The 26,216-nt window shown below is 36.5% G+C and overlaps 2 protein-coding genes across 4 annotated transcripts in view; both read left to right on the forward strand.

The window, feature by feature from the left end:
- Window positions 1-6,987, forward strand: part of pitpnab (phosphatidylinositol transfer protein, alpha b) — a 34,704-nt gene extending 27,717 nt beyond the window's left edge. Inside the window, exons 10-12 of the mRNA XM_073830110.1 lie at window positions 1,236-1,358; window positions 1,946-2,030; window positions 4,396-6,987. Of these exons, the coding sequence (XP_073686211.1) occupies window positions 1,236-1,358; window positions 1,946-1,993 (171 nt within the window). The 3' untranslated portion in view covers window positions 1,994-2,030; window positions 4,396-6,987. The remainder of the gene's footprint in view (window positions 1-1,235; window positions 1,359-1,945; window positions 2,031-4,395) is intronic.
- A 3,637-nt stretch (window positions 6,988-10,624) lies between these two features.
- On the forward strand, window positions 10,625-25,569 carry inpp5kb (inositol polyphosphate-5-phosphatase Kb). 3 transcript variants are annotated; one of them, XM_073830121.1, is made up of 15 exons: window positions 10,666-10,731; window positions 11,302-11,350; window positions 13,509-13,984; window positions 14,192-14,296; window positions 17,995-18,103; window positions 18,692-18,808; window positions 19,041-19,216; window positions 19,305-19,416; window positions 19,950-20,059; window positions 20,536-20,562; window positions 21,455-21,665; window positions 23,601-23,738; window positions 23,856-23,939; window positions 24,136-24,240; window positions 24,856-25,569. In XM_073830121.1, exons 3-15 carry the CDS (start codon window positions 13,716-13,718, stop codon window positions 24,922-24,924), a joined length of 1,632 nt encoding a protein of 543 aa, XP_073686222.1. In that variant the 5' UTR covers window positions 10,666-10,731; window positions 11,302-11,350; window positions 13,509-13,715; the 3' UTR covers window positions 24,925-25,569. The 3 variants fall into 3 exon arrangements, with proteins under 3 accessions (XP_073686224.1, XP_073686222.1, XP_073686223.1); XM_073830123.1 differs by lacking the exon at window positions 13,509-13,984 and having other exon boundaries at window positions 10,625-10,731; XM_073830122.1 differs by lacking the exon at window positions 20,536-20,562.
- Window positions 25,570-26,216: the final 647 nt, after the last annotated feature.

Genomic DNA, 26,216 nt, shown 5'->3' on the forward strand with positions numbered 1-26,216 from the left:
CACACATGTTGGGTTTACATGTTTTATGGGACATTCCATAGGCGTAATGGTTTTATACTGTACAAACCGTACTTTCTATCGCCCTACACCTACCCTACACCTAAACCTAGCCCTCACAGGAGATTGTGCACACTTTTACTTCATCAAAAAACTCATTGTGTATGATTTATAAGCCTGTTTCCTCATGGGGACCTGAGAAATGTCCCCACAGGTCAAAATCTACTGGTATTCCTATCCTTGTGGGGACATTTGGTCCCCACAACGTGATGAATACCAGGTACACACACACACACACACACACACACACACACACACACACACACACACACAGTATATTATATAATCTTTAATGCTGGGCAAGGATTAATCACGATTAATCGCATCCAAAATAAAAGTTTTTGTGTACATAATATATGTGTGTACTGTGTATTATGAATATATAAAGATACACACATTATATATTTGGAATTATATATATATATATATATATATATATATATATATATATATTCATATAATTTATATTATATATAAATATATTGAATATAAAAACACAACATATTTTCCTAAATATATACATGCATGTGTGTGTATTTATATATACATAATAAATATACACAGCACACACTCATATATTATGTACACAAAACATATATTTTGGATGTGATTAATCACGATTAATCATTTCCCAGCACTAGTAAACACAAACTTTTATTTTGGATGCGATTAATCGCGATTAATCGATTTGACAGCCCTAGTTTTTTGTAGTCAAAAAACACAAAATCTGTTGTTTAAGAATTAAATTATTCTTTTATTTAACAAGGGCACATTAAATTGATCAAAACTGACAGTAAATACATGTTACAAAAGATTTATATTTTCAAAACAATTTTATCAAAGAATCCCTAAAAAATGTATGTTTCTACAAAAATATTATGCAGGACTATTTTCAACTATTTAAAAATAAGAAATGTTTCTGTTTTTACTTTATTTCGATAAAATAAATACAGCCCCCTCATTTTAAATGGTAGTGTCTGGTTTGAAGTCTGATTACATTCTTTTTTTCCTTTGTATTATTTTCTACACAATAAATACATGCCATCAGTAAGTTACAGTTACCATTAACTGATTTAAATTGCACATTGTCCCATCCTATTTTTTCATTATGTAAATAAAATCAGTTAAAATTAACCTTCCGAAATTAACTTTTCTCCCTCCCTTTCTCCCTTTAACAGCAAGAGAAGCGCTTGTTCACTAATTTCCACCGACAGCTATTCTGTTGGATTGATAAATGGATCGAGCTGAACATGGACGACATCCGCAGAATGGAGGAAGAGACCAGGAAGGAACTGGATGAGGTCAGATGAGATGCCCCTTGTGTCTACTTTAAATTATTTCTCTCTTCTGTTGTTCAGTTTGAACCAGCCTTTATATGGTAATGACGAATTGGATCCAGTTAGCCAAACAAACTAATTGCTCTAAGATATTTTGTTGTAGAATTTAACAGAGTACTCACAGCTGAATTCATTTGTTGCGAGATTGCGTTTTTGTTTGTGTTCCGATGTTTTGAGTGTCGCCTTCGACCCGCAACACATTTCCCCACCACACAAAGACAATTACGTGTAACAAGGCAGATGAATAATTGAATGTGGCCCATAATGAGCTCCAGTCACTGCAAACAAAAGGGGCAGCAGAGCGGAGCAGGTCACAGTTCAGTGCTCTCAGGTGCCATCCGGGGAATGAGTGACGTCATGTATTGGCGGAATCCCGAGTTTCACATACTAAGCAGGACTATCCCAGAAATCAGTGTCTCCTCCTTGAGTCCTACAATCTCCCAGAGAATAAGTCCTTCTTGAATCACATTTGTAGCCCGTTCTTCTTCTGCAAGGAGCCATTTGCTTTATGTACGCATGCATGTTTTTTCATTCCATTTTTCTGCTTTCAGATGAGAGTGAAGGACCCGGTGAAAGGTATGGTGGCTATTGAAGACTGAGGCCGCTCTGTGTTCGTGGATGCTGCTGTTTATAAAGGTAATTTACAATCTTTAGCGCCCCCTAATGGCATTCATCTACAACAGCAAGTGAGAGCTTAAAAATTATTTAATATTCCCTAGCATATCAACTAAATATATGGACTACGTTTGAGACAGCATGGTCACATTGTCGAAAGTATATAGTATATACAGTGCCTTGCGAAAGTATTCATACCCCCTTCATTTATTTCACATTTTATGTTGCAGCCTGCTTTAAATTGCTTTTTTGTTACATCAGTCTACACTCCATACACCATAATGACAAACCACAAAACAGGTTTGTAACTTTGCAAATTTATTAGAAAATGATTCCATTGCATAAGTATTCATACCCTTTTCTAGGACACTTGACATTTAGCTCAGAAGCATTTGTATCGCTTGTAGATGTTACTACACTTCAGATATAGTTAACCTGTGGCAAATTCAATTGAATGAGTGTGATTTGGAAAGGCACACACCTCTTAATAAAAGGTCTAACAGCTCCAATTGCATACCAGAGTAAAAACCAAGCCCTGAGTTCAAAATAACTGCCTATAGAGCTCGGATATAGGATTGCGTCAAGGCATAGGTCTTGAAAGAATTCAGAAAAAAATCCTGCTGCATTGAAGGATCTCAAAAGCATGTAGCCTCCATTATCCATAATGGAGGAAGTCTGAAACAAGTAGGATTCTTCTTAGAGCTGGCCTCCTGGCCAAACTGAGCAATTGATGGAGGAGGGTGTTGGTTAAACTGGTGACCAAGAAGCTGATGATCACTCTAGTCAAGCTCCATTATCATATACGCAAATGGGAGAAACTTACAGAAGGTCAAACATCACTGCAACACTTCACGGATCTGGACTTTATGGTGGTGTGGCCAAACTCAATTCTCTCCTCAGTGAAGACACATGAAAGCCCACCTAAAGGACTCTCAGACTGTGAGAAACAAGATTCTCTAGTCTGATGAACCTTAATTCCACAAATCATGTTTGGAGGAAACCAGGCACTGCTCATCACCTGCACAGTAGAATCCCAACAATAAAATGTGGTGGTAGAAGCCTCGTGCTGTGGAGCTGTTTTTCAGCAGCAGCGACTGAAGGACTCGTCACAGTAGAAGAAAAGCTTAACACAGCAAAATATAGAGCTAGCCTTAAATAAAACGCAGTCTAGAGCAGCGGTTCCCGATTCCAGTCCTCGCGACCCACCGCTCTGCACATTTTGTGTGTTTCACGCATCGCTTCCGACGTTTGTTCTATTCCAACGTTACTGCCCTTCGAAGTGGACATCACAGGATATTCCGCCATTATTCATTAGTTCGAAGCGAGCGTATGTGTTCCATTTGAAGGTCATTAAAGCGTGCGAGACGTAAATTTCAAATGCATTTATTTACAGATGCACTTATGTCACACTTCTCTAGTAAGTTTCATCTGTGTGTGAAGACGCTACATGCGGTGGCGTAGCGCAAATATGTGAATGAATGTTTCGAAGTATAGTAAACAGATTTCCCCCGCTTAGGGAGCAGGGAGCAATGAACACTTTGCAGGGACCATGTCAATCGGATCGCAGTTCCTGCACGGACCTCACTTCTAATGAGCTGGTTATTTGAATCAGGTGTGTTAACTAAGAGAAACATTCAAAATGTGCAGAGCGGTGGGGCGCGAGGACTGGAATTGGGAACCGCTGGTCTAGAGCATTCATAACCTCAGACTGGGCAGAAGGGTTACCTTCCAACAGGACAATGACCCCTAAGCACACAGAAAGAGTGGCTTATAGACAACTCTGTGAATGTCCTTGAGTGGCCCAGCCAGAGCCTGGGCTTGAACCCAATCAAACATTTCTGGAGAAGCCTGGAAATGTCTGCCAGACCCCATCCAAGCTGACAGAGCTTGAGAGGTGAAGAACGGCAGATAATTGCCAAATGCAGATGTGCAAAAGTCACATCATAGCAAAAACAAAAAAAAAAAAAAAAATTTAAGGCTGTAAAGGTGCTTCAACTAAGTACTGATTTAAGGGTATGAATACTTATGCAATGTACTTATTTCAGTGTTTTATTTGTAATAAATTAGCAAGGTTGTCACAAATCTGTTTTGTGCTTTGTCGTTATTGTGTACGGAGTGGATTGATGTGGGAAAAAAAATATTTTAAAACAGTTTAACATGAGGCTGCAACAACAAAACGCAAAAACATTAGGGGTATGAATACTTTCGCAAGGCACTGTATAGTATGTACAGTATGCAGATGTAATTGTAGTCAGCATTCAACCAGTATCCAATCAGTAGCATGTTAGTAATCTATTTTGAACATAACTGTGGTGTTTAACCGAAATAATTAAATATTCTTGTTCTCTCTCTCTCTGGCATGTCATTTCCTGTGAGGCTCTCTCAGATCAGACCTAAACTACTGGAGACCAGCAGCATCGCTCCCCTCAATCAGATCAAAGCAACATGTCTTTTTAATCGTAATCAAAGTCTTCATCTTTATCCAGCCCTTTTGGTGGCCGTTTGTCCTGAGCATCCTTCATATCCTCCTTTCAGTCTGACAATGGAGCACATTGACTAGTTGAATAGCCTATTATACCGGTTCTAACGTCATGCCCAGTTTATAAAGTCTACCTACTAATACAACGACGATCAGCAGTTCGTCAATTTATGATGTCAGATCATTACCTTAACATCTGGAGCTCGGCAGAATTGTGTTTTAAGATGAGTTTATTGTAAAGCAGATGATATTTGTGTGTGTATATATATATATTCAGAATATCTATTGGCAGTGGAATTATTGTGACAGATGTATAAACAGGGTTTTGAAGTCATTTTCCTTGCGGACCAAGCCGGTTTTCCTTGTTTTGTTTAAATCTGTAGTGATTTGATTTTTGTTGCTGTATGTTTTCAGTTCATTTCACCCACTTTTAACCTATTTACCAGCTGATCCAAGGTGTAAGTGTGTCTCTTTATTGTGTAATACTGTACACAGTTGTGTCATCCTGACCATTACTTTATTTGTAACATGCATTGTGTATTCATTTGGACTGGCAGCTGCTTGGTCATGTTAAAATGTCAGACTCCAAGTACAGTTCATAATTTAATACAACTATTCAGCTCATCGAACAGTATCGCATTCTTGAAATAAGCTCAAGTTAAAAGTATTGTTGTTTGTTAATCAGTCAATATTAATGGTTTCATTGTCATCTCTTCCACCGTTTCCTTGTGTGTGCTATTTTAGTCAAATTATTTTATTTATTCATTTATTTTTTTATAAAAAGACAGGTGTACATTAGGTCTAGCTCTCCCTCCCTCGGCTGCTTTGGATTGGTTTACAAGATCAGGCTCCGCCCTAATCTTCCGTCTTTAAAATAACTTGAAGAGCTGACAAAGTTTTTCCTGATCCTTTTGTCGCTACCAGATGAGGTGCTCAAGGAGGATATTTGACGTCATGCGCATATTTTATGAATGTTTTATTCATTTTCGTCTCACCTCCTTTCCATTATATTGAAAGATTGATTATCGTACGTCCCCTTTTATAACTTGTCTTGAGGATAAAGACATTTATCCAGATATTAGCAATAATACCTCCTTTCACAACCCTTCCAATCAACATACATGATGTGAGATAGTGACTTTAGATGTGTATAATCCATTCCCTCTCGTAATGTTGCGTCATTAGGACTTTAATACAAATATACTCCCACTTCCAATCTCTCCTAGTTTTATTGATATGGAATTGGGTAAGGAAGATGAAATGGGTTGAGTATGGGTTTCTAAATCAAGTTTTTTCTTAGTAACGTGATGTGTGTATGGACGTATGTGCGTTTGAAGTTCTCAGTGTTTCTTGTTTCGCATGGGGGACATCCGACATGAAACTAAAATGGAGGTTTGTGTTACCCTTGTGTTTCTTTCAGCCAATGCTCAGGACCCATTGATGCGCACCTAAATTCACTCTGACAAGAGTTCAATTATTCTTGTAGAATTACATCGAAATTTGTGGAAATTCCATCTAATTCTTAAGAGGTGAGTGCAGGTTTTATGGTGTAATGATTGCGTGTTAAAACATCTTTTCCCTCATAATACAACCACCGATAGGCTACACCAGAACTGTGTTGGTCCTGAGTCTAATCAAAGTGATGTATGGATGTATGTATTGAATTGTATATAGTATATAAATAAATGTAGATGAACACATAAATATATATATAACTATATAAATATAGCTCAGACTATCCTGCCAGGCTATCAGCACATACAGCCTTCCATTAACCCAACCAGAGTAATTATATCTAGTGGTTTAGTAATGGCTGGGTGTTATCTGTGGCGATTTATGGTGGTTTAGGAAATTAAAAACTAGATTTGAACCAATTTGAGCAATCTACAGATAACTCCGCCCATCACTGTCACTGGCCCCACCCCTCATCCCTTGGCCGCTCCTCCTTTGGCAGGATGGTGTCTAAATATGTTTTCATTCATCGATTGCTGTTGTATTTTTGCTGTGCGCTGTAGAAATCTCTCACTTTTTAAATTCCTTTCAAAGCTTACACTGTGAACGAAGCTATGTTTATGACCTTCGAATTTAAGAAAAGACCCTTTCAGGGGTTTTCGGACACGGTTGCTATTCTTCTCTCAGGAGACTTGATTGAAACTTGTCCAGGCTGGTGTTTGAATGACAGACGGGTGGCTTATAAAAGGGAACTATCCACATGAACTGATCATCCACAGTTTGTTACCATTATGTGAGGCAGATCATGGTAAACAGGACTTTCTCATAGATATGTTGTTGTTAGATTTCACGATTTGTTGTCAAAATTAAAACCCAATGATTCTAGAAATACAAAAAAAAAATGTTTTATGAATTTATGTTTGACCCCACCCTGTCACGTCATGTTTTTTTTATTACTTTTACTGTGAATTTGTGCCTTTTGTCATCTTATCTTCCAATAAAACTACATTGGAGATGTGAAAAAAATAAATAAACTTTTAAAAAGGAGTGTTTTACTGGTTTACATGTCTTAAGTTCTAAAAATGTCGGTTTTTCATTAAATTTTTACTCAATTTTCTTCAATCTAACACAATTTTCAGTTGTAGGCTTAACATCGACACGTTGAGCTGTGGTGCTCATGTAGGTGACGTGTTTGAATCCAGCTTGCAACGTTTTCCAACCTCTCCTATTTTCTACATTGTTTATTGTCCTATCTGGGTTATTATTGGGTGTCAAATCAACCAAATTTGGAAAACTTCCCTGACTTAAATTTTTGATTTTGCTAATATTTTTTTTCTGAGGAAAGATACAGTCGTGGCCAAAAGTTTTGAGAATTACATAAATGTTGGAAATTGGAAAAGTTGCTGCTTAAGTTTTTATAATAGCAATTTGCATATACTCCAGAATGTTATGAAGAGTGATCAGATGAATTGCATAGTCCTTCTTTGCCATGAAAATTAACTTAATCCCGAAAAAAACTTTCCACTGCATTGTTAAGAAGGCTTCAGGGCATCCAAGAAAGTCCAGCAAGCGCCAGGATCGTCTCAAGAGGATTCAGCTGCGGGATCGGAGTGCCACCAGTGCAGAGCTTGCTCAGGAATGGCAGCAGGCAGGTGTGAGCGCATCTGCACACACAGTGAGGCCAAGATTTTTGGAAGATGGCCTGGTGTCAAGAAGGGCAGCAAAGAAGCCACTTCTCTCCAAAAAAAAAACATCAGGGACAGATCGATCTTCTGCAAAAAGTATGGCGAATGGACTGCTGAGGACTGGGGCAAAGTCATATTCTCCGATGAAGCCTCTTTCCAATTGTTTGGGGCATCTGGAAAAAGGCTTGTCCGGAGAAGAAAAGGTGAGCGCTACCATCAGTCCTGTGTCATGCCAACAGTAAAGCATCCTGAGACCATTCATGTGTGGGGTTGCTTCTCATCCAAGGGAGTGGGCTCACTCACAATTTTGCCCAAAAACACAGCCATGAATAAAGAATGGTACCAAAACACCCTCCAACAGCAACTTCTTCCAACAATCCAACAACAGTTTGGTGAAGAACAATGCATTTTCCAGCACGATGGAGCACCGTGCCATAAGGCAAAAGTGATAACTAAGTGGCTCGGGGACCAAAACGTTGACATTTTGGGTCCATGGCCTGGAAACTCCCCAGATCTTAAAACTTGTGGTCAATCCTCAAGAGGCGGGTGGACAAACAAAAACCCACTAATTCTGACAAACTTCAAGAAGTGATTATGAAGGAATAGGTTGCTATCAATCAGGATTTGGCCCAGAAGTTGATTGAGAGCATGCCCAGTCGAATTGCAGAGGTCCTGAAAAAGAAGGGCCAACACTGCAAATACTGACTCTTTGCATAAATGGCATGTAATTGTCGATAAAAGTCTTTGAAACGTATGAAGTGCTTGTAATTATATTTCAGTACATCACAGAAACAACTGAAACAAAGATCTAAAAGCAGTTGAGCAGCAAACTTTGTGAAAACTAATATTTGTGTCATTCTCAAAACTTTTGGCCACGACTGTATAGTGATAAAAGCCAAAATATTAAATTTAATTGATGAATATTTACTGAGAAATCCACTATTTTGTTGAGGGAGGTCAAAATGGCAATGGCGATTCAGAGTCAAGTTACAGGGGGGTAAAAATGACTTCAGAAAGATGGCAGCATCATAATATTATTTTTACACAGAGATGGGTAGTTCTATTAGTAAAATCTGTTGACTTTAGCAATCTTTGTTGCATTATGTGCCAATGGTGACCATTCAAAAATGGGGAAACGGCACTTTTTTAGTTTTTCTTCAAAGTTTGCATGCCTGTAACATAGAAAGTATTAAAGACATAGATTGGGTCTTAACAATAGTTCCTTTTGGCATCTTTATTTTTGATGCCCTGTGAGATTCGGTTCCAGAAGTATTGGAATTTCAATATGGCTCTTGGAGTAAATCGTTAAAATTACACATGGTCAGTAGTCAAAAGCCAAATGTGGCTCAGTTTAAAAAAAATATGATCCTTCTTTTCTTTTAAAGAGGAATGTCTGAAGAACAAATAATGCTAAAACTAGAGATGTATCTTATTTCTTTCTGTCAAGACAACTGCATTGAACATACCAATATGAGTGCCATAAATATTCTTTTTCCAAAGTTTGTGTGCCTATAACTCAAGAAGTATTAAAGGCATCACAATCTGATTTTAGATTCTAGTTCTTCATAAACATTTCTTTTGGAATCTTAATTTTCAAGGCCCTTCATCATTCAGTCCCAAAGATATGGGTATCTCAATAAGGCTCCATGTCCAGATTGTTAAATATTATCCATTTTCAGTGGTCGAAAACCAAATGTTGGTCACTTTGTGTACAGCTGCTACTTATTTTACTTAAAGAACAATGTCTGAAAAAGAAATAATGTTGAAATTAGAATTGCATCTCGTTTCTCTCAGCGTCTGTATATTCTGGTTCACGCACTCTCGTAGCCTGCATAACATTATGGTTGAACCATTGATGTCACATGGACTATTTTAACGATGTTCTTACTACCCTTTTTAGGCCTTGAATATGTCAGTTGCGTTACTGTCTACGCAGGATCAGAAAGCTCTTTGATTTAATCTAAAGTATCTTAATTTGTGTCTCAAAGATAAACGAAGGTCTTACAGGTTTGGAGCGACAAAAGGGTGAGTAATTAATGACAGAATTTTTCAGTGAACTATCCCTTTAACCTAACCCATGCAATGACCCCACTCAGTCGGGACAAACACATACACACATAAACAAGCCCAAATCATCAAGAAAAAAGGATCACTGCAAACCCTCCCTTCATTAAGTGAAACTTTCAGCCTAATCAGGATTTGAAGAGATGAAGCCAGATTAAACTAACCCCTTCTTATGAGGCCTTCAGAAAGGGGAATGTGTTTGATTCAGACATTTGGATTTCATTTTCATAGTTACAGCTATATGTGACATGTTTAATTGTTTATTAAATGTATTTATTAATTATACTCCGTAACAATAAAAAAAAAAGTACAGTAAATCGATTCGTTGTAGCTGAGATGAATGAAAGCAATGGATTGTGGGATTTTTTGGACTGTGAAATTTTCCCTTAATCTCTGGTCCTATATAGAACTCCTCATTTAGATCAGTTTGATACTCAAAATTATTCTTTAAACTGACTACAGACAAAAAGACCTTATAAAACTTAAAATCACCGCGTCAACATAAACCACATTATTACCATCAAGGTGGAGTGTCTGAAAACAAGTTTATGGATTTTATATTTGCCTAAATCGAATATTAAGTTAATATTGTTGTATATCTCTTTTGAGGGTTCTGCAACAGTTCCTGACAACAACTCAGGTTTTATGTTGTTTATTAACCTATGAATCAGTAGGAAATGATATTAGACTGTCAATGAAGAAAATACTTTCACAGGGCAAAGGCTTTTTTTAATTTATGTTGCATATATGAACAGTTTAAATGAACAGAGAACCCTCTGTTTCATGCCCTAATCAAAAGGATATACAACAAATCGTTTAGACAGTCGAGTCTTTCATAACTTAGCTTATGCTTTCAGGCGTTTATATGATGAAACAGTAAAGTACTGCGGCTTTAAGAGGTTTCTGTGGATTGGCCGGACAGTGAGGAAGTAAAGGGGTGTAAACACAAACCCCAAACCTTCCCACTGTCCTGTAGCACCTGTTAAACACGGAATATATATTCAAGACACCTGCAGAATTTTCACAAGTCCAAGGCTGAACGGTAAGGTTTTTTTTATTCTTTGCGCCAATTTGACTGCGTTTATTTGCGTCAGCCTATTCTTCAGATTTACTTCAAGTGAGGACTTTGATTAAGGCAGCCGTTAATTCTGTAAGAGCCAAAGTTTTTACTTTCGTTACGGTAGCTAGAGAAGCTTAGTTTCGAAATATTTCGGAATAATAAGTTCATTCGATGTATGTTTGAATGTAGCCCACTTTTTCATATTTGAACGCTCGTTACATAAAACAACGGAGAGATATGTCTTTTTTTTTTTTTTGGAAAAAACGCTTATTACCGCCTATTCAACTCGTGAAACAAGTGTTAAACAAAATTGGTCTATTCTGCGTATTCTTTTTACTATCAAACAACATTTTGGTAATCATAAAGTTATAGCTAGTAACCATAGCAGCAGTGAACATTACATAATAATAATCAGTCAACCTCCAGATTTTTATTTCATCATTTTAAAAAGCTTTTCAGAGCTTTTCGAACGAGACAGGATTACTGTACCTCTTTTAGATTAGATTAATGTTTGAATTACCATGCTTGTTTACATGGTTTTCGTGTACACAGGTCTGAGTATGAGCGCACAAAATGTTGGATCCAGGGCTGGAGCTTTCAGGTAACACCATTCTTGTTCAATAAAACGAACCCATCTTCACTTAAAAATAACAAGACAGACAAGAGTTAGATGAAAGAAATGAGATACAGAGAACTGAGATGGATAGGAAGTGAAGGGAGTTGAAGTCTGGTTTATTGTCCAGCATGGCTTTTTTCATGAAACCAAATTGTGAATGTTGGTGTACTCAAAAGCCGTTTCTCGCACTGAATAAGAAATAAAAAGGTAATTTTATCTCGCAATTCATTTTTCCCCCTCAGAATTGTGAATTTTTCTCAATTCTGAGAAAATATCAGTCTTCCCCCCCTCACAATTGAACATTATAACTTGTGATTGCAAGTTTATATCTCACAACTCTGAGGGGGAAAAAAAATTGCAAGATATAAACTTGCTTTTAAAAAAAATTCTTGCAAAATAATTTCTGGGTTTCTCAGCAGCGGTCATCATTTGGGTTAACTTGGTGAATAGGACAGTACCACAAATTTTATTGCATTTTTATTTAATTATTATTATTATTATTTTTTTGCATTCCTGTCTGCTCAAAGAGCAAAACTCCATAACAGTGTTTTCATGACTTTTAAAAAAAGGAAAAAAAATTAAGAAAAACAAAGAGAACAATGTCAAATTCACCGTCCTCCACATAGACGCTGCATTAGAAACACCCTTGCATTAGAGTTAAAATATTTTGTAATTTAATGCAAAGGTAATATAACACAAAGCATAGTGTTACAAAATGCACATACATTTGAAAGAAAAAGCAAAATATTAAAAAAAAAAAACTTTCGAGGAATTACGATGCTGATGACCGTTGAAACGCGTCATCACAGTCTTGTAAAAAGGGTCCATTTATTTCTCACAATTGTGAGTTTATATCATGCAATTCTGACTTTAATTTGCAAGACAAGAATAAGGTGATAGATATAAGATACAGAGAATTGACATGGACAGGAAGTGAAAGGAGTTCACCGGGCTGGTTTATTGTCCAGCATGACTGACTGTTTCTTCTTACATGGAACCAAATGAATGTGAAAGTCTCTCAGAAGTTTTACAATTTGTCACAAGACCAGTTGCTTTGTCCTAATGTTCCTGCTCTTTTTCTTTCGTTCTACTGCTGAATGCTTCCATGCCCCTAAGAATTTGCATGTGACTGTATTAGAGCAACCAAGTGGAAAGATAATAGCCTGCATTTCAGAATTATTGTTATTTAATACTAAATTATTAGTATTTGTTTAAGTACAATTTTCCTGGTTTAAACAGGAAAATGGCCTTTAAAAGTGGCCAAGATTTATGTTGGCAACTGAACAGACTTTACATATCCACTCTTGAAAATAAAGGTGCTCCACAATGCCATAGAACAACCTTTTTTTTTTGTCTAAATGGTTCAATAAAGAATCTTTAACATCTGAAGAACCTTTCTGTTTCACAAAGGTTCTTTGTGGTGAAAGAAGGTTCTTCAGATTATAAAAACGTAATAAAGAGATGGTTCTTTAAAAAACCTTTGACTGAATGTTTCTTTGTGGAACCAAAAACGGTTCTTCTATGGCATCGTGAAGCACTTTTATTTTTAAGAGTGCATTTACACTTTTTAATAACATAAACGTCAATACTATGAGTCAGAAATAGTTTCTTTTGGTATTACAGAGATAAACACGCTTTAAAAGCAGTGGATAACTGTGTTGATCAGGTAATCTGGAATACCAGTTTAATTTGTTAAAGACAAATTCAACTCAGATAGAGTTACATTTCACTCAAAGGAAGTAAAATCAAACTCTCTAAGAGTAAACTTAAAAATTAAAGCTTGTTATCTTATTATTTATGTATTTAATTTTGTACAGTCCAAGAAATATTCACAGTTTTGAGGCCTATTCTTGCATAAAGCAGATTAACATCTGTCGACATTTACTTGCGTAGCTCAAGACCTTCAACAATACACACAGTGATTTGGAGATCAGGCCTGTTAGTGATTTTTGCATTTTGTGTTCCTGGCCTAGTTCACGTGGCTCTCCACTGCTCCAGATTACACTTCATAATCCCAAACACTGTTCAAAAAGCACGCTTTTAAACAACACTCGTCCATTCAGGCAACGAGATGCAATGAGAACATGTAGATCAACAAAAACGGTTGTATTTATTGTAATCACTAACTACTTGATTTCTGAAGGCTCCCTGGTGTCAAAGGAGAATGATAAACGTCTGAGAAGATCTGGGACAATATTCATCATGAGCAAAACCTGGGATGTCTGCATCTGCTGAATCTAAACCAGCTCTTGGGACACCAATACATTTGAAGTTTTTTGGACCTCGGAAACTGAGACAAGACAGCTAATACAATAGAGAATCAAAGAATAAATCTACTCACTTGGTCTGGATGAATCAGGCTTCAGATTATCAGTTGTTTTGGGACAACGGCAAAAAGATGGCTGACACATTTGATGTCCCACGTGTGCGCTCTGACAGTACGTCCACCACGGCATCTCAGTCTTCTTCATCGCGGCAGATTCTTCGCCAGCGGCTCGCTCAGTTGCTCGTCTGCTTGGATGATCTCAGCTCAGATGATGAGGCAAATGAGGAAGTGTCCCGGACGCTAGACGAAGCCTTTTACCTCTGTGGAAAATGCACCAACAGAGAGTCCTTCAGGTGTACTGAGTCATTGAAAATGAGTTTTAGATAGACTTGTGTTGGAGTTATAGAGGGTGTGGAGTTTGCAATCAAGTTTGCATTTTTATCTTTTGATTTTATACTTTCCCACATAGTTTCTCTCACATATTCAATTTAGAGTTGAAATGAACCTAATTTATTTACTGGTTGATTCCTGTTCTGTTTGTGTCTTCTTCTGTTGTTCAGGCTGCACATGGTCACATGGAATGTTGGCACAGCGGAGCCACCAGCTGATGTGAGGTCATTACTGCAGCTTGACTTGCAGCCGGCCACTGACCTCTTTGTGATTGGGTGAGTTAACATTACCTGAATCAGCAAAAAAAAAAAAAAAAAAGTATTGGCAATTTAACATGTTTTTTATATATGTGACCCTGGACCACAAAACCAGTCATGAGGTTAAATTTTACAAAACTGAGATGTATACATCATATGAAAGCTCAATAAATAAGCTTTCTATTGATGTATGGTTTGTTATGATAGGACAATATTTGGCCGAGATACAACTGTTTGAAAATCTGGAATCTGAGGGTGCAAAAAATCAAAATACTAAGAAAATCACCTTTAAAGTTCTCCAAATTAGGTTCTTAACTATGCATATTACTAATCAAAAATTACATTTTGATATATTTACAGTAGGAATTTTACAAAAAATCTTCATGGAACATGATCTTTACTTAATATCCTAATGATTTTTGGCATAAATTAAAAAAATCAATAATTTTGACCCATACAATGTATTTTTGGCTATTGCTACAAATATACCCCAGCGACTTAAGACTGGTTTTGTGGTCCAGGGTCACATATATATATATATACACTAGGGCTGTCAAAATTAACACGTTAATAACCGCAAATTCATTTTAACGGCACTTATTTTATTAACGCGCGATTAATGCAGCACACATTTTCTGTTTGACCCACTACCTAGCAGTTAAAGAAATGGATGCACAATGTTGCCAACCTAGCGAAAAGTGTCTAGCAACAATACATAAACACATAATTGGACAAACCTAATATAGTTTCTGTGGCTCTCAGGTTTTGCCGAATGCGCGCGCACCTCCCTCTCTTTATATCTGCGTCTGCTCTGTTCAGCGAGCGGCAGTGGAGCAGCGCTTTCAGTTAAACCAGAAATTATGTTTCTTCCAGTGCTTGAAGTGGGCCGGTACGCAGGCACGTCTGTATTTTATCCTTTTGCGTACTTGCGTACCGGCACTTCTGCCATATTTAATGAATGCAAGCGGAGTCGGTCTACGTTATTGGTGCTGTGGGGTTGATGCGTAAAGCCACATACGAGTATGGAAGCGAAAACGGCGTATTAAATGCACGTCAAACACATGCATAATTGCATATCATATGCGCGCCAAAGTTAATTTCAGCTTATTAATAGCACGCCAAATAGAAACAGAAAATCGTGCTAGTGCGCATTTTCATGAGACCAGGCTCTCGAATAACGAAAACAATACCTTAAAAAATAAAAGAAGCAGTTTTTTGGGATCACATAACTTTAAACGGGTAAACTCCTAAAAAGTCAAAGGATCGTGAAGGCATTCAAACAGGAAGTTAAAAACAACGATAATGATGCAGGGAATAATGCCTGTAAATGATTCTTTTCAGTGATTGAATCATGATCATAATTCAGGATTTTTTTCAGTTATTATTTCATATTACTTTGGTTGTCTGATAACAGAAATACTAAATTATAACAATGGAAACAGTGTTGTTGAGAACTTGGCTGCATCAGTTTACAGTATGTGGGCACCAAGAGGCAAACAAATGTAATAATAAATGTACATTTCGCATGTTCAGAAGAAGTGAGCTGCCCTGTCCTGCAAATAATGTAAACAGGCTTGTGTATGTAAATTGCTCAGTGCAAAGAAAGAGAAGTAATGGGAACCTGGTATTTCTATGTTCTTTTTTCCCCCCAGTGTCGAATAGACATGAACAAGTTATTTGAAAAACATCTATGACCTCTGAAACATGTCTAGTCTTCATCTTCTATGTGGAATATGGTTTCACTAATAATAAACACATATTTGCTTAAAGCATTTGTCCATGCCAATGTTGATGTATTAAAAACTTTAAAAAGTATTAATTTAAAGGAACATTTAGAACAGATAAAAATGTGTGATTAATCGCGAGTTAACTCATGACAACCATGCGATTAATCGCGATAAAAAAAATGTAATCGATTGACAGCCCTAATATATACAATATATTTTAAAAGTTTGGGTTTGGCAAGATTTTTTTTAGTGTTTTTGAACAGTAATACTATGAAACACTAAAATGTAAAATAACTGTTTTTTATTTTTATATATTTTAAAATGTATTTTATTTTTATGATGTAAAGCTGTTCATAGTGTCACATGATCATTCAGAAATCACTTTAATATGCTGAACCCTACACAATTTTTGAGATCATCTGTAAAGTAAGTTTACATAAAAATGTATGGAAGCCCATTTCTGCCGCTGAATAAAAATAAAAAGGTAAATGTGACTTTTTATCTTACAATTCTGACTTTTTCTCAGAATTGTGTGATATAAACTCGGAATTGCAAGCAAAAAAACTCTTTTTATAATATATCTATTGCAAGTTATTAAGTCAGAATTGTGAGATAAACTCGCATTTCTTCACAATTCTCACTTTTTTCTCAGAAGAGCGAAATATTAACTTGCAATTGTGAGAAAAAACCTCAGAATTACAAAATACAGACTTTCATTTCTGAGAAAAAAGTCTGAATTGCGAGTTTATATCTTGCAATTCTGACTTAATTTCCCAGAAAAGCTAATTTATATCTTGCAATTTTGACTATTTTTTCGCAATTGCGAGTTTATATCTTACAATTCTGACTTAATTTCCCAGAATAGCAAATGTATATCAATTTTGACTTTATTTCTCGCAATTGCGAGTTTATATCTTGCAATTCTGACTTTATTTCTAGCAATTGCAAGTTTTTATCTTACAATTCTGACTTCATGTCTTGACTTTTTTCTCCGAATTGCGAAATATAAACCCGCAACTGCAAAAAAAAAAAAAACTACTTAGAATTAAGAAATACAGATCCACATTTCAGAGAAAAAAATCACAATTGTGAGTTCATATCTCACAATTCTGACTTAATTTGCTAGAATTGCTAGTTCATATATCGCAATTCTGACTACATTTCAAGTTTATTTCTCACAATTCTGACTTTATTTCTCGCAATTGGGATTTTATATCTCACAATTCTGACTTAATTTCCCAGAATAGCAAATGTATATCAATTTTGACTTTATTTCTCGCAATTGCGAGTTTATATCTTGCAATTCTGACTTTATTTCTAGCAATTGCAAGTTTTTATCTTACAATTCTGACTTCATGTCTTGACTTTTTTCTCCGAATTGCGAAATATAAACCCGCAACTGCAAAAAAAAAAAAAAACTACTTAGAATTAAGAAATACAGATCCACATTTCAGAGAAAAAAATCACAATTGTGAGTTCATATCTCACAATTCTGACTTAATTTGCTAGAATTGCTAGTTCATATATCGCAATTCTGACTACATTTCAAGTTTATTTCTCACAATTCTGACTTTATTTCTCGCCATTGGGATTTTATATCTCACAATTCTGACTTAATTTCCTAAAATTGCAAGTTCCTATCTCACAATTCTGACTTTATTTCTCGCAATTGCGAGTTTATATCTCACTATTCTGACTTAATTAATTTCCTAAAATTGCAAGTTCCTATCTCGCAATTCTGACTTTATTTCTCGCAATTGTGAGTTCATATCAAACAATTCTGACCTATAACTTGCAACTGTGAGTTTATATCTCAATTCTGAGAAAAAGTAAGAACTGGAAGATGTAAACTCACAATTGCGAAAAAAAAAAAGTCAGAATTACAAGATAAAACCTCATAATAATGACCTATTTTATTCTTTATTCTGTGGTGAAAACGGGCCTCCATAGTGATGTGATATAGGCTAAGCAGATGTGTTTGTGCCCTAGTCTACAGGAAGTGAATGCCACTCCAGTGCGGTATATCTCTGATCTCATTTCTGAAGACACATGGAGTCACCTCCTCATGGATACTCTGGCACCAATGGGATATATCAAGGTAGAGAATAAAAATAAAACTAATTGTGCGTCTCAGCATTGCAAACTCAGTTTAGAGAGTGTGAAAGACAAGAGTGTTGAGTGTCCTTACATATGTTTATATGCTGTTGTAACTGTTACAATAGAACAGAGAGACAAAATCAGGATGAGCCGTCTCCTCATTAGGCTTGTTAAGCTTCATTGTTCACTGCAGGGCATTGAAAACACTAGAGGCATTGTTTCTCACCAGTGCATAACCGCAGATTTGAAGTGAGCCTGTTCCATTTTGCCTTTCACGACTAATTAGCTCTGATTTTAAAAACGTAACCCCCCCAAAAAAAATCTCTGGAATTTCCAATAGCAATCTCCTTATTTTCTTACGTCAACATATCAAGGACACTTATCCATTCTAAGCCCAAATACATGTTGCCTCTGTTGTTTTTCTTCACAGCCTAGAGCCTACTATAGATTTCTTGCATAGAAACCATCTAAAATCCTCTTTCTGTGACGCTGTCGGTTTTGATGTGGAGGTCAAAGCGGCGTGTCACGTTTGTGTTGAGAAATACACTGAAGCGTTGACATATGAAAAGGCTTTTTGTGCTGTCCTCAGGTGACTTCCGTGAGGATGCAGGGTTTACTGCTGATACTGTTTGCAAAGCAGGTCCACCTGCCTTTCATCAGAGACATCCAAAGTACATACACCCGCACAGGCCTGTTTGGATACTGGGTATGGTATATCTTTTACTTCTTAACATTTCACAGACAGCTACTGTTATAAACTAATTTTTCTTCAAAACTGATTCTTATTCTACTGTTCAAATGTTTGGGGTTTGGCAAGATTTTATAACCTATTTTTCTCCTAAACCTATTTTTAGAGGTATCAATATGTAGTAAGTATGAATTAGGCATTTACTGTAATAATATATAGCGGGATTAATGCAGTTTTATTATTTTCACAGGGAAATAAAGGTGGTGTTTCTGTGCGTTTCTCATTCTACGGTCACATGCTGTGTTTTCTAAACTGTCATCTGGCGGCTCATATGAACTACGCCCTGCAACGCATGGATGAGTTTGAATATATACTAGACATGCAAGACTTTGATATGTACAACACACCACGAGTGCTTGACCACAAGTTAGTGCTAAGTTGGATAAAACTGACTTACGTTCATGCTTTCTCACATACATCATGGTTCTCATATTGCTGTCTTTCCATATCACAGGGTGGTCTTTTGGTTTGGTGATCTGAACTTTCGTATTGCTGACCATGGGATGCACTTTCTCCGCTCCTCGATCAACAATGGCCGCTTTAACCTGCTGTGGGACAGAGATCAAGTTAGGCAAACACACAAAAAAAGCACAAATACACATTCTTCTGAAGACAATGGCTCTTTAGCGTGCTGAATATAAACATTTGTGACCCTGGATCACAAAACCAGTCTTAAGTAGCACGGGTATATTTGTTGCAATAGTTGTAACAAAAATACATAGTATGGGTTTAAAATTTTATTTTATGTCAAAAATCATTAGGATATTAAGTAAAGATCATGTTCCATGAAGATAGTGTGTACATTTCCTACTGTAAAATTTCATCAATATTTTGATTTTTTTGCACCTTCGGATTCCAGATTTTCAAATAGTTGTATCACGGCCAAATATTGTCCTATCCCAACAAACCATACATCATGGAAAGCTTATTTATTCAGATGAAGTATAAATCTCAGTTTTAAAAAAATTGGCCCCTTATCACTGGTTTTGTTGTCTGGCATCACCTATTTTATTCACAAAAAGTAAAAAGTGCATTAATAGTTAGTGTCATGTAATTAAATATTCTACTCTATTCTATTCCACTGATTTCTGGTTCTTAGCTGACCATGATGAAGAAGAAAGAACCTATTCTTCAGGAGTTTGAAGAGGGACCGCTGAGCTTTAAACCCACGTATAAGTTCGACCGTTTCTCTGAGACTTACGATACAAGGTACATTCACACACTTAGATGTTTTTAAAGAGATAGTACATACAAATGTAAATTCTGTCATTAATTACTCACCCTCTTGTCGTTACAAACCTGTAAGACCTTCATTCATCTTCAGAACACAAATTAAGATCATTTTGATGAAATCCGAGAGTTTTCTGACCCGTAGCTTCATAAAATTAAGGTTAAACCACTGATGTCACATGGACTATTTTAACCATGTCCTTACTAGCTTTCTAGGACTTGAACGTGTTAGTTGTGTTGATGTCTATGCATGGTCAGAAAGCTCTCAGACTTCATCAAAAATATCTCAATTTGCGTTTTGAAGATAAACGAAGGTGTTACGGGTTCCCACTTTTAACACAATACAAATAGACTATTTTTAGCGCATGAGAGTGGAATCAGTCTTATATCTCAATTTCCTCAAAGTCTATTGTGTTTTCTTAGAATAAATTCATGTTCGTTGTTTCTCCACACAGAGCACTGAGGACATGGTTTGGCTTTATGTAAGATTTGATAACAAATATTTGTGTTTGTTGCATGGCCTTATCTCTACCTTAACCACTATTACCCAAAATTCCTCTCACAGAGCACTCACATCACACATCACACCCCTGTAAAACACTACACTCCTCTCACTTAACGTTCAGTCTTTGCATAATCTCCCATCATATGCTCCAGTAAGCATTTCAGTCATGTTCATACAAATGTAATGTGATTGGTGTTTTTTTCTCCTGTGCACCAGCTGCTATCAGCTTTGAAAACATATATGTTATAGAAATGGGCATGTAGGATGTTGTAAGAAGGGAATTGTATTCCCATCAAACATAAATGGCTGATTATAGGAGGTCTTCCGCACCACAGTGCATTTGAATCTCTGTCCGCATACAAAAATATCTTCAGCACAGATCTTTTCCTCATTTAGCTGTCACCTGTTTGCTGGATTGTTATTTTAGGTAGTGAAATATGTTTGGGAAATGGTGTTTTGCTGTGTCCGTAATGGAAGCAGAGGAACTTTTATGTCTCCAATGGGAAGATCAGCTCAAATTTGAATTTATTTTCAAGATAACTAGTCAAGGTGAAAAAGGTGAAATAGAGCTTTTCTGAAATATTCAGGAAATCATGTATACACGAATCACTCCATTCGTCCATACAGCCCTTCCATCATATTACATACATGACCACACATCCATAAAATCCCGTCAGTGTGTCATTGGGCTTTTAACAGCTGTCATGGCTTTGCACTTGTCACTAAGAACCTCATCACTGTGTAGAACGCATGTTTCACTCTGATTTGATGCATTTGCATGTTGTTTCATATTGTAAAAGTAGATCTGCAATCATTACATCAGTATAAATTACATTCTTTTCTTTTTTTTTGCATGGGTCAATGATTAGTGGTAAAAAGCGGAAGCCTGCCTGGACGGATCGTATCTTGTGGAGGATAAAACCCAAAGCTATAGAGCCTGAGGATGAAAATAGGTCGACATCATCATCATTATCTGATGATGATGAGTATCCTATTAAGGTGACGCAGGACATGTACACCTGTGATGTCTCGTATGGTGTCAGTGACCACAAACCCGTCATTGCGGCCTTCAATCTGGAGGTATGAGTAATGTATGCGATGAACATTTAATCAATCAGATGATAATGAGCTGATTTAACTGAAGTAAATGTGCTTAAAGGAGACCAATTATGCCCCTTTTTACAATATGTAATATAAGTCTCAGGTGTAAATAGTGTTTTGTGCTAGTCTGTGCAGCCAACGACAGAACAGTCAGCATGCTTTGCTCAAACTTTTGCCATGCAGTTAGAACTGATACACCATTGATGCTTGTGAAAACTAAATGGCGGTGCCGTAGCTGGAAACGTGCAGATTAAGGGGCGGTAATATTATAATAAGATCCACTTTCTACACCAAGGGAGAGCGAAATCTGAGCTGCTTTTTTTTGTTTGTACATTTGTATGACTGTTTAGCACCAGCTGTGGCCTGATCTCCTGAAAACTTTGCATGTTTGTTTAGAATCACCTGTCACATGTGTTCACCAGGTTTTGTGAAGTTTTGAGTTTTCCTTTAGGCTTTATAGGATTTTAGGTAAATTTGGACAGGCCCCTTTTGTAAATCACCCAGTTATAAGGGTAAATTTATTTATTTTTTTTGTTAATTATTGACCTAGAGAGTCCAGAGAAGCGTACTACAATGTTCTTTGCAGATTGAGTGAAAAACCTAGGACTAGTTTGCAAAAGTAGGTTTTTGACATCTTCTCAATTTTTCTCTTTTTTACAAAATATTTGACTGACAGCAGGTTCTATCATATGATATGAATATCGCGTTTATTTGTGAAAAACTGTGCAATGTAAAATCGTTTACACCCCTTGAAAAATGTGATAATGCCCCCAGTGTCTTTCAAATTTCTTTGAGAAATTTATAATTCTCACAGAGACATGACTTTGGGGCCATGAGTCAAACAGACCGACCAGGTTTTGTTTCGATCGGCCTCCATTGAATCGGCCTCCATTGACCTTGCCTAATAGGTGCCTAAACTTTATCGGCCACTGGCGGCCATTTTTTTTTTTTTTTTTTTTTTAGATACGCAAATGTCCTTATATACACTTGTGGCACTTTGGATAAAGACTCTGCACAGCGATTTTCTTGTTGATAGGACAAGTGGTTGTGTAGGTATAGCGATTTTTGTGGTTTTTCGCTCTTATAGCACCACCAAATGGCCAAGTGAACTAGTAGGTTTTAAAAAAAATCCAAAATAACCCAAAATTCTCCAGGCTTATGATCGTAAAGCATGCATTTTGTCCGGCATGAGCCAAGGATTCCAACAACGAAGATACTTGACCATGTGACTGACGGTTTAGGAGTTAGGAGCGAGTTCGTACTTTTGATCGCTGTCGCGCACCTGTCAGGCCAATTGGGGCGAGTCTTGGTGGCATTGTTGGTTGGTGTGAGTAGTACCATCCCTCAAAGTTTAAAGTCTCTATGACTTACGGTTTTGTCTGCACGATCAGATTTATGTGGAGACTGCTGATCCTTGGTCATTCCAACAATTACATTAGGCTTTCAGTAGAGGTCGACCGATATTGGTTTTTACAATTGGAGAGGGTCAGACACAATTTTTTGACCACTTCATATGTTTTTATTTGTGGAAAATCCCTTCTTAAACGAATTTCGTTTTGTATTATTTTTATCTTAATTTTTAATGCATATTTTTGTTGATCAGTTATTAAAACCAAATAAGAACAAGGAAAACTGGCATTGTGAAATAAAGTGCGTAGCTACCATGCTTCCACAGCCTGAAGATAAGGCTAAAACATAAATTATAGCTCTATATGAAGCAAACAGACTTTATTAGAATTACACAAATACAAACGTGCACAATACTCAATCTTCCAGCCCAGGGTCAAGTCTTTATGAACATTAACAAAGATTTGGGACAGATATGATGTTATCTGAATAATTATAATTTTATATATATCCAGCTTTCAGGGTACATGATATATTGTCCAAACTGGTCTTAATCTCTTCATGCAGATGAAAAAAAAGGTTGAGACGCCTCTGGTCACACTAACCGTGGAGGGCTACTGGAGTGCGGATGGAGATGCCACATTCACCTACGCCATTCTGGAAAACTTTGAGTCCTCAACCTGGGACTGGATCGGATTGTACAAGGTGAGAGGAAGACAAAAAGAGGCTGATGGATGAACAAAAACACAGAAAGAGACAAAAAGGAGATCTGTATCACAAAGCGGGTCACTAACTACTGGTGATTTATATCTCTGCGTGCAGACTGGCTTCAAAAGTGCCTCAGATTACTCCGCCTTCGCTTGGGTCAAAGATGATGAAGTGGCTGCCAACGGCGAAGTCGTGACGGTATGGCAGACTAAAAGTTTTGGTGTCGAGTGCAGGTCTGCCTTCAGAAAATAATGAATATTAATGGAATTTTATATTACTTTACTTCTACACTCACATCGAAAATGAAATTTGACACCGATGTGTGCATTTAAAATGCGGGACGCTAAGAAGTTGCTAGCAAGGACTAACATGAACCATGCACTTCCTGTTTAAGGTCCAGATGAGTAAAAATGAGCTCCCCCTGCTGGCAGGGGATTATATTCTTGGCTATTTCAGCACCAACATGCAAACCCTCATTGCCTTTAGTCCGACTTTCCAGGTGAGTTTCCACAACGCATACACTAAGTCAAAAGTTTTTGTACAGTAAGATTTTAAATGTTTAAAAGTTTCTTCTGCTCACCAAGCCTGGATTTATTTGATCCAAAGTACAGCAAAAACTGTACAATTTTGAAATATGTTTACTATTTAAAATAACGGTTTTCTATTTGAATATATTTAAAACGTAATTTATTCCTGTGATTTCAAAGCTGAATTTTTAGCATCATTACCCCAGTCACATGATCCTTCAGAAATCATTCTAATATTCTGATTTGCTGCTCAACAAAGCATTTAATATTATTATTATGTTGAAAACAGCTGAGTAGAATTTTCTCAGGTTTCTTTGATAATTAGAAAGTTCAGAAGAACAGCATTTATCTGAAATAGAAATCTTTTGTAACACTATGAATGTCTTTATCATAACTTTTGATAAATGTAAAGCATCCTTGCTAATTAAAAGTATTGATTTCTATAATGCAGGGCCAATGCAGGCTTGGTGAGTAGAAGAGACTTCTTTAAAAAACAATAAATATCTTACTGTTCAAAAACTTTTGACAGGTAGTGTACACACACCGCTCTGTTAGTCCATTTGTTCATTTGCTTTGTCTGAATCCAGATTCTAGAGTCTCAACAAGCTGTAACGGAGGGTCTGGCTCCTCAGAACATCAACGGACATGAGAAGTAACTGGACATCTTCTAACCTCTGGTGCATATGTTCACATACAGTATGTAAAAATTACAGCAGGATCTGATTTATGATTTGCCTGTGTAAACAGACCTTGCTCATTTTGATATTTAAAGGTAAAACTGATTCTGTGAAACAGTCTGTTATAATGTGTGATTTTAAATCTAAGACTTTAAAATTTCCCAAACACCCAGTTTAGTCAATGAACACTGCAATATTTTTTTTCATTCTCCATTTATGGTTCTTCTCAAATAGAATCTGTACCTGTATTTGCCACTAGAGGTCTATGAAGCAATCACTAACTGTATTACAGACACATCCTAACTCAGAATCATATCCCATCTGTTTAGCAACGATGACAATTGGACTGAGAACTGAGAAATAGAACTTTTTCAAATTTGATGTCATTAATTAAGACATTTCTGTAATGGAATCAGTACCAGCATAACTTGAAAGCTCTTTTGATTTTATGCAGAAACTGATCGCACAAAGATCTACAGATTTTTCACACCTTTTATGTTTCTTGCAAATTTAATAAAATTGGCCTGTATTTCGTGTAAAAAATCAACACATAAATTGTGAAAAACTTTAATGAAGTTCTACAAAATACAATTAAACATTTGTATTATTATACATGATGTTGCATTTATTTTGCCTGTTATGTTTGTATAAGTGATTACAGTCACTTACCATTTTAAATGTATATTGGTGCTGTGCTTTATACAGTATTGCACTGTATGTTTTATGTCAGTGCCTGTTTCTATATGATAGTGTGTGGCTTTTTAGTATCTATTACAACAGTTGCCATTTTGTTTACACTCTGTCACTCTTATTAGCAGTGTTGGGGGTAATGCATTACAAGTAACATGAGAAACATAACCAGATTACTTTTAAAAGTAACTAGTAAAGCAATGTTTTTTTTAAGATTTATTTTTGCAGTTTTTGCCTTTTTTATTGGGATAAGGCAGTATATGAGACAGGAAGTGAAGTGGGAGAGAAAGGGATTGGGAAAGGTCCACGAGCTGGGACTCAAAACGCAATGGCGCTCTATGTCTCGCAAGAGAAATTAATAGTTAAATTTATAAAAATGACCCTGTTCAAAAGTTTACATATGCTTGATTCTTAATACTGTTTTGTTACCTGAATTATCCATACCTGTGTTTTTTTGTTTAGTGATAGTTGTTCATGTGTCCCTATGTTTGACCTGAACAGTTAATCTGCCTGCTGTTCTTCAGAAAAACCCTTCAGGTCCCACAAATTCTTTGGTTTTTCAGCATCTTTATGTATTTGAA

This window comes from Garra rufa, chromosome 23 (assembly GCF_049309525.1).
Source record: "Garra rufa chromosome 23, GarRuf1.0, whole genome shotgun sequence".
NCBI classification, from domain to species: Eukaryota; Metazoa; Chordata; class Actinopteri; order Cypriniformes; family Cyprinidae; genus Garra; species Garra rufa.